The following is a 17,003-nucleotide window of genomic DNA, read 5'->3' on the forward strand; positions in this document are numbered from 1 at the left end:
AGTTTACTATTATTAACCATATTAATTTTAAGTGCTTAATGTAAAATCTTGTAAAAATATATTTCCATTGTCAAATATACATTAAGTCTGACTATTGTAGTGATTCATAGCCGTTTCAGGGACGCCAAATATGTAATGTTAGTGGCTCTCTGAAGGCACCAGTTCTGTAGGGTTTGGGCATTTACTGAGACAATTATTAATTGTAGCAGTAAATCACAAAGTTGATTCTTTTGATGGCTTTAGAGTCCAACCATGCGACATAACTCAAACAACGCACTCACACAGGTACTAATACACGAGGATACATTTATTAATACATAGAATATGCCTTAAACCTAACAGATCTTATCAAGAGGGTTATCAGAATACAAAAGATATATATTCAATCAGTTACGAAGTGTTAGACATATCAAGAGGACATACGTTCAGTATATCATTCATTAAGACCGTTTCGTAAATGAACTTAGTTATAACTTCTACATTAGATACTCAAACAAGTACATAACTCTTAGGAATTAAATTGATATCAACTGGTTGGGATAACAATTGAATTCTCGAGCTGTAATACATTGAAGTTGAATACTCATCCAATCTCTGGGGATTCAGATCTCCTGCGGGGACAAAGAAACAGTTGCAGGCTGTTGCTGTCCAATCCGCGCTCTCTGGCTCGGTGCCAGGCTGTGCTGTGCGGCTTGCGACGGTGTGTTGCTGATGCTCACTGGCCTGCTAGTTAAGTTTGTGCACAGGAGAAAAGATGACTGTGGGTCCCAGCAAGTCAGGAAGAGGACCAGTTCGTTTATGATGAAGAGCTAGTTCTGAATAGTGATTCAGCTGTCCACAGTTCCGACCTGTTCACGAGGCCTGCTGCTGGTTACTCTCTGGCAACCTCCACTCTAGACTCTTAGAACAAAGGAAAGTTCTGGCACTCGGACACACTGGCCGTTCCGTGGTTGTCCGGGCTGAGTCTCAGGATGGTCAGGAGGCGCGCTGCGAGGATGTCCTGCCCTTGGGAGCCTTCTGCTCCTGGGCCGTCCTGCCCTGGAATTCTCCTTTGAATTCCCTTTAGAACAGTCCACAGAATCCTCTCCAGAATCCCTTCTGAATCTTGTTGAATCTCCCTTTCTGAATCTGAATCTCACAGGCTCTCTGTGTTGCCTGTTTTTACCTGGAGGAACTTCAGCTCATTGATTGGCTGAAAGTTCCATGGGCATCAGAGTCCCACGTGGGTTACTCGGCCCTACCGGTCCCTGATTGGTTGATCAAGGTGAGATATGAGTCACTTACTCCTGACACTTAGTAATGCAGTCCAGATGTCCAACTGGCACTCCCTAAACAGATAGGCGCCAATGGATGCCCATTGATCATGATAGCCAGGCTTAGCTAAGTGCATCCCCCTGTGGGAGCTGTCCTTATCAAAAGAAAACATCTTGCATGAATAGTTTCTCTGTGGCTGCACCACAGAGATGAACAGAGAAATGGGGCCTCATTTGGGAAGCTCAGAAATACTTAATTCTGCCTTATTATTAAGCCTCGCCGCTACACTATCATATAATAACTTAAATACAAAACTAAAGAAAAAATAGGGTTAAATATAATTCAAAATATTTTGCTAACAATGTTAACTGTTTATGAATAATAAAATGTATTAACTAAGGAGTAGGATGGCACAGTTGTTAGTATGTTTTTTGTTTTGTTTCTTTTTCATAAATACAACAGTAGTACCTGATGTCTCAGTGGCTTTCAAAATTAAATTATGCATGCAAACCTGTGAACTAGAAAGATAACTAAGATATCCATCCATTATATTCCATAATATCCATGAAATATATGGCGCTGAAATATGTGTGACGCAGTGGTGGCCTGACACGGTGCGGTGCCCTGGCAGCTGTATGATGCAGTGGTGGCCTGGCACGGTGAGGTGCGCTTGCAGCTATGTGACGCAGTGGTGGCCTGGCACGGTGAGGTGGGCTGACAGCTGTGTGGTGTGACGCAGTGGTGGCCTGGCACGGTGAAGTGCGCTGGCAGCTGTGTGGTGTGACGGTGTTTGAGTATACAGCTTGTCCAAAGTCATTATTAATACTATTAGTAATATCTTCAGTAAAGGCTTTGATGCATAAATATTTCTGATAAAGGTAGGTTGTGTACTTTTGTCCAACTGAGCAATCTTGCTTTCATAAAATATACCAACATTTTAATGACTGATGATTAACATGCTGTAATACACAGTTCAAAATTAAAGGCTCAAATGCTGTAAATGAGAGGTTAAGCTCCCCCTGGCGGTTTTACAAGGCGACGCCGGATAGTTTCCGCCAGAGCGTCAAATGATACGTGACACCACGTGATACCGCGTGACACCGCGACACGCCCACCGGGGTATGCCGCGAAATACCTCACCCATTTTGAATGGCTGCATCTGTACCACATACTCCCACTTCTTCACATAAAGAGTGTGTCTTGTTCTTAGTTTTACATGTACTTTCAATCAGAAATATCTTTAATCGTGAAAATTTTAAAACTCACAATTGAAAGAACTGCAAGTGCTTAAAGTTAAAGATGGTGACCACAAAATATGAATCTTTTCCAGCATATTCCCTGCAATTAACTATATGCTGGAGTGTAAATTAATATTTTCTATGTCAGGATAAACAGAACAAAACACCATTGATTGGTTATACGTGATGGATAAAGCCAATTGTGACACTCAGGACTGGGGTGTAATAACAAACAAACCTAATAAGCAGGTCTCAGGAAGACAAAGCTATAATATAAAAAACCAGTGCTTTTGTTTAAATTGTACAAGAAAATTAAAGCAACCCACCACAGACAACAAAGGTCTAAGCTACTTTTTAAGCTGCTAACTAAAGTCTTCTGCACATTCCCTACAACACACCAGGTGGGCGGCTACATTGCTTACTGGCTTCCACTATGAGGTCCGACGTCTCAAAAACATCTTAAAACTAAGTTTGACTTCAAGACTCACATTAAACTCTTTTTTCAAAAACTCACAATTTCACCATCACTTTTCCCACCTGTGATATCATACCAAATAGTTTCAGCTATAGATGTTCATACGGCAGTTTAAACAAACTACATACTGTAAACCCCGTGTTCCTGCTTTTTAAATAATCACCTGAGCAATTGTTTTCTCTGATGGTCTGGTGACTAATGGTAACCATTCATTCCCCACAGTATACTGGGGAATATGGCTCAGACAGAGAGTTGACATCCTGCCTAAATCTGTCGTCTCCTCATACAGTACAATAATTTAGAGAGTAATGAACAATACACAAATTATGCACTTCATTGTTAAAAACACCATCCCTTTCTATAAACTTGACATTTTCACAAAAAATAATTTTAACAATTTTACTTTTTGGAAAATTACTGTTATACACTTCTTTCTCTTTAGAATTTTGTAAAAGCTTTCAAAACATTGATCTTTTGGTGGTGTTGACTTTTTAAAAAATGTAATGCAATTATTTCTTAAGCTTCTTAAAGGGGTGGAGATTCCCTGTGGAATTCTTCAGAGAACTTGTCTTTCACAGAATTAAGCATGTACTTCACAAAATTATTTCTCCCCATTCCATAACTTTAAAAATAACTTTACGATCTGAACTATTATAAATAATTTATCATTTTCTTTTCCCTATGTTGCCTCTGTGTTTCAACTAGCAGTTTTTAAAAATTTATCCACCCATTCATTTTCATATCCGGTTCATATGCCAATACAGGGTGGCAGGGGAACCACAGCCTATACCCAAAGGTAATGGGATGCCAGTTTATCATAGGGCACACACAGACCACATACAATACTTGTACAAGCACACACACACATCAGGGCCAATTTTCCCAGAAGCCCAGAATAATTAATTCATTTATTTGGACAGTGGGCGGAAACTGGGGCACCCAGAAGAAATCTGCACAAACACAGGCGAAATGTACAGACTCCGTACAGACAGTACACAAGTTCCAGATTTGAACCCAGGGCTCCAGGTCTGTCCACTGTCCCACAGTACCATCCTTAAGGGGTTTAAAAATACATATTTAGGATTGTAATCTGGTAAGCCATTACTATAAATCTATGAAGATATGACATCTACATACTCCACGATACCAGTAGGGTTACAAGAATTGTAAATAAATTAGAATGTATGCAGCTGTTGCATCATAACTATGGTCTACTGTAAATATATGAATGGCCTATATAATTTCTAGTTTGCCGCTCTTCCGTCATGCATAAGTGCTGTAAAATACATAATGTTCTGGCTGTGAATCACGTCTATTTTAAAATGTATATGTTTTCAGTCTAAAATTAATCTGTATTTGTTTCTTTTCAACTTATACACTGATATTTTTGCAAATTTCATACATATTTGCAATATATTTGAATATTAATTAGGTGTCAGTTTTCACATTGCTAAAAAACAGAACTATCTAAACAGATTCCTGCTGTATTAACAATATCCCTCTACTTTACAGAATCAAACAGCAGTTTTATGACTACTTGCTCTTGAAACACACCATAACCCTCAAAATTGTGATCATTTGACCCCTGTGATACCCATTTACACAATCTACTGTATATAAGAACATGAAACACAGTGAACTGAATGTGAACTAAATCACAAAACTTTAAATTAAGTTCTATCCATCCCCATCCAACCAAATGGGGTGAGGACAAGAAATTGATGTTAACATCCTCTCTCTTTAAAAAAAATGCTTTTAAAATATTATAAAAATATCTTCTGAACATCGGGCTTCTGAATGAAAGAGCTGCTGTCTGTCATTTTTCTATACAGGATTTCTTTTGCTGTGTGCTTTGTTGCAGGAATGTCAGATTAATTGTAAATCCACTTCTTTTAAGCAAATAAATCTGCTCAGGAGGCCTGTGGCTAAAAGAGGTGTCTCTGTCGTACTTGCATACATCAGTCTTCTATATGATTTAAAAGTGAAGAAATAGCAAAAGCTTTGTGAGCTTTGTGTTTTGTTAGAATTTAAGCATGAGTGGAATAGGATCATGTGATGCAAAACTTCTCCGAAGCATCCGAAACTTTTACTTGTTTGTGGTGTTTGTTTTTACTCCTACCACCCACTTTGTTTTATACAATGAGAAACCATGATAAATTGCTGCCAGATGGGGGATGAAGATTGGATTGAGTTGAGAGCAATGGGAATGTGAAGTGTCTGTGGTGATGATCAAGGGGACACAAATAAAGTTGTCAATTACTGGGGCTGAATTCTCTAAAGGCCCTTTTCCTCATTGTTTGTCCACCTTCTCTTCCACCACAGGTCTGTAATTGGGTTAGACAAGGAGTCAGATCTGGTACACATGGAGGCCCGCACTGATGATGGACGTGAGTAATTCTAATTCATGGACAGTGAAGAAAAGCTCTTTCTCCTCCTACTACAAGGCACAGAGAGCAAAGGAAGCGAACAAAGAATAAATCCCACTTCTAGTTTGAAAATGTGTCCCAAGGGTACAGGAGCTTAGATAAAGTGACTGATAAATGCCTGCTTGATAGTTGATTAATATGGCCTTTCTCTTAATCTGCCTCATACATTAAATGTCAGCATCATAATTTTGAATGTCAGTACAATCTTCCACAGGCATTATTTTATATACTGTCTATGGATGTTCAGGAAATGAGGAGTAGACAAGTGCTTTCAAACAAGTATTGTTTTTATAAATGAAGGTGTATCTGATCAGAATTTATAATTCTGAAATGATATACAACCACTGTAGAATTTATATACACTTACAAGAAAATGAAGCCTCAAAGGTGAACCTTGGGTTTTGAACTGAAAATGTACGTTTTTTCATTGGAACATTTCTAACACTTTCAAATTAGAAATGAACTTATTCGCTCTGGGTGTAATGTACAGTATGAAATGTGATTGAAATTATGCAAAGGGGAAAAAGTCCTAAATCAATATACTGAACAAATGAAGATTTTATTGTTGTTTTATTGTAGGTAACCGGGTTTGGTGTAGGGCTCTGGGTAATAATAAAAAGGGAAAATGTTGCCCTTTTTTGAAAGTAAGGTCAGTGGTGCAGCAACAATTAGCTCCAGGTGAGACGAAAGAATCATCAAAGAGGCTGAATGCCAGTATGTTGAATACAAGACCTTTGAAGGAACATTTGTCATTGCTTCACTTCAGAAATGCTCACTTACAAGTTACAAGTTTGTCCTAGCATTCTATTGTATATGTCTGGACAAGAGGCTTAGAAGGTTTAGGAGAAGAAAAATACAGTTTTACTCCAGTCTATGTTATTCATAGCAAAATGTTGTATATTGTATGTTGTTTTAATGGAAGGGTAAGGAAACTGTGACAGAGGATGACTGACAATATGTAAAATAGTGGATTTTCCATTTGGATGTGAAGATTCAACCCTTAGTTTTAATTACAATTGTTTTAATTTACATTGGTTTATTTTAAAGGAAAAGAGAACACATTTTTTCATTTGTTAAATAACAATGTTAAAATGTTACAATTTGATAAGAATTGATGCTAGGTGCTGTGATACAGTATGCATCTTTGACATGAAATTTCCTAACCTAATGCTTCGTGCTTAAGGTACAGATGCAGCCATTCAAAGTGCGCGTTACAGACACGTACCGCAGGTGGCGTCGCGCATTGTGACGCAAGATGACGCGCGGTACCGCGGTACGTGATTGGTTGACCGACAGGGGCACTCGTGGTCCGTTGGTCTGTCGTAGAAAGACTTACAGTAAATGTCTTTGCTGTGCCCGTTGTAGATATAGAATTTTACCACTGAAGGGAAATCTTAGTAGCTGAGCATAAAAAGAATAGGAGCAAACTGTAACGCGTGTGAAGGCCATAAACAATATTAATTTTGGAACATAAACATACAGTATATGGCTGGTCTTGGTACTTTAAAGAAAAATATACACACCAGTATTCCATTTCTCCCTAAACATTTTAAGCATCGAAGTCTTTAACTAAAGAGATACCGGAGTCAACAAGCATACTTTTAGAATTTGATTAAAAGGGAATATAATATGGAATCGCGTATCTAACGAAATTAATAAGGATATAATTATATTCATGTACCGCAACACAAGAATAGTACACGCTGTACATTGTCTGTCGATAATGTTTCTGTGGTGCTTTTTCAGCACTCTGCATGTGACTGCGCTGGTGGCGCTGTGGGTTAGGTTCCTGACTCCCATGTCACACGGTCTGTGATCGAATCCCATGTAACTATGACTTTATTTTTGAACAAACATTTCTTTGAAAAAATGAAACGTTTCCCTTGGTCAGAGATTAAATAAAACCTCACTCACACCAAACAAATTTATATTTCTAAATATCACAACATGATCGGATTTAAGTCTTTTTAATAACAATGAATAGTCACCTATGCGTTACAAAATAAACATTTATATTGATTTGAATCGCGTTTTGATTTAAATCGTAAACGCGTGTTTAAATATATGTGTTTAAAGGCGATATATAAAAGCACTGATTCTTATAGAATGTGTTCCGTTGGGGATTCAAAAAAAATATTTTTTTTTAATCGCGTATCTAAGGAAAATAGCAGTATAACTTTGTTCATGGACATTATTATACAGTATCTCATTTTGTATTTCTATAAAAAAAATCGTTTGCCCAGCCACTATTGTTGTTATTGTTTTTATCATGTAAAGCGCTTTGAGTAGCACAGCTTTCTCACCACTTAGATTACTTTTTGACACCATCCTTACACAAAGCAGAAACTGATTGTATTTTCCGATGACATACTGTACAAGTGCAAAGATTACAGATTTTAATCGTCTTTTTTCTGAACCAGGGAAAATCTGATCATGTTTCTCTATAACAATAATAAAAAACTTTATTTTACATATCACCTTTAAAAGTGGCATCTCAAAACAATACAGTAGATGTAAACCACATATTACAAGGTAAATACCCTTAATCGTTTATTAAATTTAATCGTTTTTTTTCTGAACTGGTTTCACAGCGAAAGACACCTCCCCCCCCTCAAAAACCCAGTAAGTACAGTGCTAGTTAAGAAAGGCTAGGCTCCTCAATGAAATCGCTTTAACATGCTAATACGTTGGTGTAACAGTCCAGGCGTGGCAAGCTTCTAATTTCAACCCGACCACGGCGAAAGAAACCCTTCTTTCATTTGAAGACAATGAACATATTTTAGCCCTGAATGAATTAATAGCAAACATGGTTTACATAAAAGAGATTTTTCCAAGAAAGTTTAGCCTTTGTCACTAATGAAACCACTAAATAAAGACATAAATATAAAAATCTTAAGATTTTTAAAATACATGACTTTGCTAAAATTTATTTGAAAATAAAAACGATTACAAACGCCAGGGGAGAGAGAGAACAGGGGAGGGATGTTGGTTTTGCATAAGGGGCTATGGAAATGAGGTCTGTTTGGGAATGTGGAGTTACATGTTCTGGCTGTTTGTGAATCATCGTTGTTAAGTATGGAGTGTTGAGATATTGATTTTGTGTAATGCTTTATGTTGAAAATTGAGGTGGATTTTGTTTGTGATAAAGAGGATAAACTGGGATGGGAGGAGGGTTTGGTTTTGCATAAGGGGCGGGATTATGATAATTGAAGGAATTTGCGAGAGTATAATGGTTTGATATATTTGATTTTGTATTGTGGTTGTTATCTATGTTTTTGGTTGGTATTATGTTTATATGGTTGTTTTTGTTGGTTGGTTGTTATTATGGTTATTAATAATACGATCTATAGTTGAAATCTGAGCCTAAATAAAAAGAAAAAGCAAGTGATTAGGTTTATGAGCAATCTAATTACTTATTCGTTTAAAACGCTATATAAAATAAAGTTTATTATTAATTTGCTGGACAGAGCGGTGAACATGCATAAGACAAAGATAACGATCCTGATCAGTTTAGAAATCTGTGTACGCTGTAAGGTTTTTACTTCTTAAACTTTTAAAATACACGTTTCGAATAGAAAGAAATCCTCTTCCTGGTACAGTCGCATGAAGAGAGAGGCGAAACAGCCCTACACAGCCCTGTCGCAGTACACGAATATAATCATATCGTTATTAAATTCTTTAGATACGCGATTCCATATTATATTAGCAGAAAAGCTTAAAACTACCACTTTTTCACACGCTATTTCACGTTAGTTAAATACTTAAAATGTTTAGGGAGAAATGGAATACCGGTGTGTATTTTTCCTTTAAAGTACCGATTCCTGGAATCTGACTGGCTGACACCCTTCTGAAGTGGTTCCATAATACTTGGTATACAGAAAAGACAGCGTTGATAAAAAAAGCCTGGATTCTCATGTATCTCAGAGAGCGAGTGATCAGAAAAAAGGAACAGCTGTTACACCCAGGTTTTACGCTCTCTCTCTGTTGAATGAATGAAAGCATTTTATTAAAAACGCGTTTGCGTTTGTCTGGTTATTTACTTTGTAATCTGTGGTTTACATCTACTGTATTGTTTTGAGATGCCACTTTTAAAGGTGATACAGTATGTAAAATAAAGATTATTATTATTGTTATAGAGAAACATGATCAGATTTTCCCTGGTTCAGAAAAAAGACGATTAAAATCTGTAATCTTTCCACTTGTATGTCATCGGACATTAACGAATACAACCCCCCTCTCTGCAGGAGTGCTGGCTGTGACGAATTAAACCGGTTTCACAGGTATTTTCAAAGTAGGAAGTACAGTGTTAACTGGTAGCTAGGCTCCTCAATGAAATCGCTTTAACATGCTAATGCGTTGGTGTAACAGTCCGGGAGTGGCAAGCTTCCAATGTCAACTCGACTCGATTGGAAGACAATGAACGTATTTTAGCCCTAAATGAATTAATAGCAAACATGGTTTACATAAAATACATTTTTCCAAGAAAGTTTATAATAATACGATCTATAGTTGAAATCTGAGCCTAAATATAAAGGAAAAGCATTTTCAGAGAGCAATCACGCTGTGTTTATGTAGAAAAAGCGATAAGGTTTATGAGCAATCTAATTACCTATTCGCTTAAAACGCTATATAAAATAAAGTTTATTTAGAGATGAATGATAAGTGTCGCAGTTTAAATAATTTTCGTAGGAGGGCTTGGACAGATTCCAAGTGCATTTTTGCAATTTACGTTGCATTGTCCAATGTGCTGTTGTAATACAGTTTAGAATACAGTTAGTCTAAACTTTATCAGCTTTATTTATGGGTTGCAATTTAGAAAAAGTCAAAAACCGCACTCAAAATGCAATTTAGAGCTTTCTGGCAAGAGGAGACACCCAAATTATAATGTAACATGCCACTGTTTGTGCATGAACAAAGTTATACTGCAATTTTCCTTAGATACGCGATTAAAAAAATAATTTTTTTGAATCCCCGGCGGAACACATTCCATAAGAATCAGCGCTTTTATACAGTATATCGCCTTTAAACACATATATTTAAACACGCTTTTTCATGGAAAAATGTCTTTTATGTAAACCATGTTTGCTATTATTTCATTCAGGGCTCAAATATGTTAATTGTCTTCAAATGAAAGAAGGGTTCCTTTCGCCGTGGTCGGGTTGAAATTAGAAGCTTGCCACGCCTGGACTGTTACACCAACGTATTAGCATGTTAAAGCGATTTCATTGAGGAGCCTAGCCTTTCTTAACTAGCACTGTACTTACTGGGTTTTTGAGGGGTGGGAGGTGTCTTTCGCTGTGAAACCAGTTCAGAAAAAAGACGATTAAATTTAATAAACGATTAAGGGTATTTACGTTGTAATCTGTGGTTTACATCTACTGTATTGTTTTGAGATGCCACTTTTAAAGGTGATATGTAAAATAAAGTTTTTTATTATTGTTATAGAGAAACATGATCAGATTTTCCCTGGTTCAGAAAAAAGACGATTAAAATCTGTAATCTTTGCACTTGTACAGTATGTCATCGGAAAATACAATCAGTTTCTGCTTTGTGTAAGGATGGTGTCAAAAAGTAATCTAAGTGGTGAGAAAGCTGTGCTCCTCAAAGCGCTTTACATGATAAAAACAATAACAACAATAGTGGCTGGGCAAACGATTTTTTTATAGAAATACAAAATGAGATACTGTATAATGATGTCCATGAACAAAGTTATACTGCAATTTTCCTTAGATACGCGATTAAAAAAAATATTTTTTTTGAATCCCCAACGGAACACATTCCATAAGAATCAGCGCTTTTATACAGTATATCGCATTTAAACACATATATTTAAACACACGTTTACGATTTAAATCAAAACGCGATTCAAATCAATAAAATGTTTATTTTGTAACGCATAGGTGACTATTCATTGTTATTAAAAAGACTTAAATCCGATCATGTTGTGATATTTAGAAATATAAATTTGTTTGGTGCGAGTGAGGTTTTATTTAATCTCTGACCAAGGGAAACGTTTCATTTTTTCAAAGAAATGTTTGTTCAAAAATAAAGTCATAGTTACATGGGATTCGATCACAGACCATGTGACATGGAAGTCAGGAAACTAACACACAGCGCCACCAGATTTGATAACACTATAAAAACGCTATAAAATAATGTGACTAGGCACAGAACAAGTTTACAGCACAGTACAATAATAAATGCTGACCATGACTTTAGAAGCATAAATTACCATACACTCAATTTAAACACAAGCTGTCTTTAGCCCTCTAAGCTGGTTCATACAGAAATGTAGAGATCCAGGCTCAGAACAAACAGCCTCATTAGCGAATACATATGCAGGACAACTAGAGAAGACGTTTTACAGAGGATGGATTTTTAGAAACATCCCATCAGTGACATCACTGAAGTCAACTCCTAGGTACTGTAACTGTCGTGTGGATAGTTTCACAAGAATCAGACAAAGGTTTAAGCATCGCTTGTTCTAGATAAAACTGAAAAAAAAAACGACAACCCACAATGTACTTCTTTGCGGCTCTGTTTGCCAAAATCATATATTCACAACATGAAATTAGAAAATAATATTACGTAACCAAAATCCGCAATATGGAAACAGAACCTGTGTAATTGTTGACAGATGATGTACTCGTAACATTTTTACAAGACGAACTACAACATTTAAAAAATGACTTGTATGTACTTGATATCTCTAGTCAATCCACTGCACTGCATTAAAACAAAACGAAAACTAGAACGCCCTGGGCATACCGTTTCGCGCTTCTTATCAGTTGCTCAAAAGTAATTTGACCGTATGAAATGCAGAATATAAACCTAGAAACATATACGTGAGCAGTATTTACGTAGTATCGGTGTTAAGACATACCTCTCAAATACTGTAAATCAAGTTAAAAATATCTCAAGACCGATTCTGGTCATAATGAAACCATGTTTCGTGTATGTTTTCTTTAAAGTACCGAGACCAGCCATATACTGTATGTTTATGTTCCAAAATTAATATTGTTTATGGTCTTCACACGCGTTGCAGTATGCTCCTATTCTAAGACTAAGATTTCCCTTCAGTGGTTAAATTCCATATGAATACTCAATACTTAAATGGGCACAGTTAAGACATTAAATATACATATACATACTGTATACAGTACAGTTTGCATACGGTAATATGTTTATGTTCCTAAATCAATCTCTTTTATGAGCATGTGAAAGGCATGGTGAATCGATTCTCAAAAATTACTGTACTTTGCATGATTGGAAAAAAATGCGTGATTGCGAAATGCTGTGGTGTTACTTTTACAAAGACAGTCAATGAAAAAAGGAATGTGGACCAGGGCAATACTTTGAGTTTACACTTATAGCTTGTCCAACGTCATTCATTATTAATACTATTAGTAATATCTTCGTTAAAGACTTTGATGGCGACAGCTCAAACATGAGAGGTTGAGCTTTATTAGCTCCACCTTGCGGAAATTCCGGATGCTATTATTTTGCTAGCGGTATTTACCGGTAACTCGCGGTATTTACCGGTAACTCGCGGCAGACTGCGTACAGCGTACCGGAAAATAATGCGGTATCGCCCGCGCATTTTGAATGGCTGCATCTGTATAAGCAACTCTATATAGGATGGCTGTTAGTGTGTTGTGTTTTGTTTCTTTGCAGTCACCATTGGCAGAAATATCTTCATGATCAAGGCTATTAAACAAAGCTGGAAATTTGAATTTATCCTTGATCAATCACCATGCCTCAGACAGATTAAAAACAAACAGCAGAATGTACTGATGTGTGGATTAATCTACTATTTATCAGGCTGTTTCAAAACAGAGAAAATATTCAGTTACAGTAGCTGGAGAACTTTAATATGTTAGCAAAACTCTGGCTTTTCATTTTCACAAAGCAAGACTGAATTTTTTCCAGTTAAGTGACTATTGCACCACATCCTCTATTCCAACCTTCTCAGGGTAGGTTAATTCAAACTTAGCCTGACTTTGTAGTTCAGAGTTTGTCTCACCTACAGTACCAGTCAGTCCCTGATTCACTGGAAAGAATTACATCACCTTTCCTTAGGGATTGAGTTGACACTTAAGCTTAAGAAAGTTTAGAGATTGCCAAAACCCTTTACAGTTTGATGGATAATTTTATGTGAAAAATACTATTTCAGCAGACAGGGTATACTTCACATTCATGATCTCTTAAACCCATACATTGTTAATACTGCTTTTAGTAACTCAGATAACATCAAACCTTGACCATAGGGCTGAGATACCTTGTCACTGGTGTTGGCAACTCAGAGTGCTTCAGTAAATAATAATAATAATTGCTTACACTTATATAGCGCTTTTCTGGACATTCCACTCAAAGCGCTTTACAGGTAATGGGGACTCCCCTCCACCACCACCAATGTGTAGCATCCACCTGGATGATGCAACGGCAGCCATAGTGCGCCATAACGCTCACCACACATCAGCTATCAGTGGGGAGGAGAGCAGAGTAATGAAGCCAATTCATAGAGGGGGGTTATTAGGAGGCCATGATTGGTAAGGGTCAATGGGAAATTTGGCCAGGACGCCGGGGTTACACCCTTACTCTTTTCGAGAAACGCCCTGGGATTTTTAATGACCACAGAGAGCCAGGAATAATTAAGTCTCATCCGAAAGACGGCGCCTGTTTACAGTATAGTGTCCCCGTCACTATACTGGGGCATTAGGACCCATATGGACCGCAGGTTGAGCGCCCCCTGCTGGCCCCACTAACACCTCTTCCAGCAGCAACCTTAGTTTTTCCCAGGAGGTCTCTCATCCAGATACTGACCAGGCTCACACCTGCTTAGCTACAGTGGGTTACCAGTTGTGAGTTGTAGGGTGATATGACTGCTGGATTTAAAGTGACAGTGTGTCACAAGAATGAACATGGTGTATGAACTAAACAGTTTTTGCATACATTGACAATGTTTCCTGGCCATAAAGTAGTGGCCATTAAACAGGGGTTTCATGAAATAGCAGGTTATATTCTTATATACTGTATAGTTCTATTCACTGTACATGTAACCTCTGTTCCACTTACTGTAGCTATGTACCGTTTTTCAAACATTTTCTTGCAGCATTTCCTAATGTAATATGTGTTCTGGACTGCAAAGAGATCCTCATTAAAGCCCTCTCAGGGTAAAACAAAGCTGATTTTGTTAAAATAAATTCAATTTACAGTATCAATGTACAGGTAAAAAATAAAATTCTAGACTTACAAATATGAACATCAATTACTCAAAAAAACAATAAAAACCATCAATCATTGTCTTTAATAGGAGTTTTTAAATATGTCCTATAAACTTGAGCAATATATTGAACAAAAACAACCACCTTATCATTAATCTTAAGTACAATGTGTTGTGAAAAACATTCTGTTCCAAGAGTTTACATTTCAGGTCTATTTAATGGACTTCTTGAATTAGTTAGATTAGGTGGATTAGTTACACCTTCACTTTATCAGCTGTTGTAAAGACAAGAACACACATTGAGATAATATTTGGGGGTTTGACTGTATCCCCGGACAGGGCATGTGACATCATTGTCACATGTGCTGTGCTACATAACATTTACACTCTTAGGAAGGAGAGAGTTCCGCCCCATCACCCATACCCTGTGATGACCCTTCTCTCATTCCTCTGGATTAACAGCATGACAGCAAAGAGAGAGCCATCATAGCTAGACATCATTCTTGTTAAATGATGACCAGTTTTTTTAAGGTATTTATATTTAATATATAATGTACTGTAATTATAATATATAGAGATATAATATTTAATTAATTCTAATTCTAATTTCTATTTTTTCCAATTTTATTTTTTAGGATTAATTTTAATTAATTCTAATTTTGATTCTAATTTTTATTTAGGTTATTTTTTTCCAATTATAATTAGGTCACATTTTTAGCTGGCTTAAGATTTTCTGCAACTTTTGGGGAAAGGATCTAAAACAATTGTTGATGATGATGATTCCTCCTCCAGCCTTTTGCTGCTCACACTTTTTCTTGTTGGCTAAAATTAGGTACATTTCATTCTAGAGGGGAACTACTGTACGTACCACTTGATGATATTCAAGTGATATTCTTATAGTTTGTCTTGAGTTCCTCCCATTGTGCCAAAACTACATACATAAATGATTGCAATTATTGTTGCATGGAAACAATATTATACAACACAAAATGGCTTAAGAGTAACTCCACTTCATTGCCAATATAAGTAATACCATTACATACATACTTACACAATTGTTTGATTGTGATAGTTTTGTCATATGTTAAGATATTTCAGAGCATTCCATAATTAACATTTGCATTCAATTTATCAATGATTCTCTGCCAGACATCTTCTCTGTATTTGCAGCAGCTATGGTATTATGCCCCATCATTAGAACAGATTTTATCTCCTCATAGTTTTACATAAGAAGTTATAATTCGTGGTCACTGTTTTAAGATGCATGCACTTTCACCGAGAGTTTGTTGGCTCACATAAAAGATTCAATGCTCAATCCTTCTGCCTTCTAAAGTGTGGCGCTAATATACTGTTAGTGCAATTGTTTAAGCCTGACTTGCTTTAACTGTACAACTGAAACAGTAGCCGTCGTGAAGAGCAAGCCTGAAGTCACTTATCAAGTTAATTCAATCTGGCTTACTTGAGAAATTCTGAACTCATTAAACCTGCTTTGTGAAACTGCCCCCAGGTCTCAAAATGTGATCAACATAATGCTGTCCTTATATCATTATGCTGCCACCAGCAAAACTGTTTTTTTCCTGAAACCCTATCTCAGCAGAATGTTTTCTCTTGTCTTCATATCCTCTGCACACTTAAATGAAAAATAGAATTGGAATTCAAACAACTGCATACTTGGCCAATATCAAGGGTGCTGCCAAAATGTTGATGCTGCGATTTCAGCCATGAATCTCAGTAATATAGATCCAGCATTTAGTTTTCAGAATGGCTTAATAGGCACTTAATGACTGCAATTGACTACAAAGGGGTTGTACTTTGGTTCTAGACTCTGTATTTAAAAAAATGTCAATACATTTTCCCATACTGTATGTCCACTAGTCCATGTTTCACAGCAGATTCTGATTCAAAAATTGAGGGTAACTCTTGCTCTGTGTGGAATAAACATGCAGAAAATTGAACTTATCAGTAAATGTATCCAAAATGTTTTTTTTTTTAAATATTGTTAATTAGCAATTAAAGTTGTACTTTTTGAATTACTTAAAATCTACTGGCAATGGGATTGGCAAAATAAAAAGACATTCTATGAAGAAGAACATATATTTCCTTATATATACTGTACATTTCCTCCTATGTGAATATGGGTTCTAGCTTTAATAGTTACAGAATATGTAATTCTTTTTAAATTCTTTTATTTTTGTCTTATTAGGTGCTCAATATGTAACATGCCGGGTTCAGGAATGTTCTGAACCAAACAGACACCGTCCTTTCCCAAGCTACATTGACACAAATTCCCTTGTCGTTCAGGATGACTATGTCTTCATTCAGGTACTGAATTTCATTTAGCTGGTGCTTAATAAACACGTACTGTACAGTATTTGCGTATACTTTAC

General features: G+C 36.6%; 1 protein-coding gene across 1 annotated transcript in view; it reads left to right on the forward strand.

The window, feature by feature from the left end:
- sorcs3a (sortilin related VPS10 domain containing receptor 3a) overlaps positions 1 to 17,003 on the forward strand; it is a 290,460-nt gene that overhangs the window by 206,309 nt on the left and 67,148 nt on the right. The window contains exons 6-7 of the mRNA XM_088635725.1: positions 5,290 to 5,354; positions 16,820 to 16,938. Coding sequence (XP_088491851.1) covers positions 5,290 to 5,354; positions 16,820 to 16,938 — 184 coding nt within the window. The remainder of the gene's footprint in view (positions 1 to 5,289; positions 5,355 to 16,819; positions 16,939 to 17,003) is intronic.

Source organism: Lepisosteus platostomus, chromosome 6 (assembly GCF_059453375.1).
Source record: "Lepisosteus platostomus isolate fLepPlt1 chromosome 6, fLepPlt1.hap1, whole genome shotgun sequence".
NCBI classification, from domain to species: domain Eukaryota; kingdom Metazoa; phylum Chordata; class Actinopteri; order Semionotiformes; family Lepisosteidae; genus Lepisosteus; species Lepisosteus platostomus.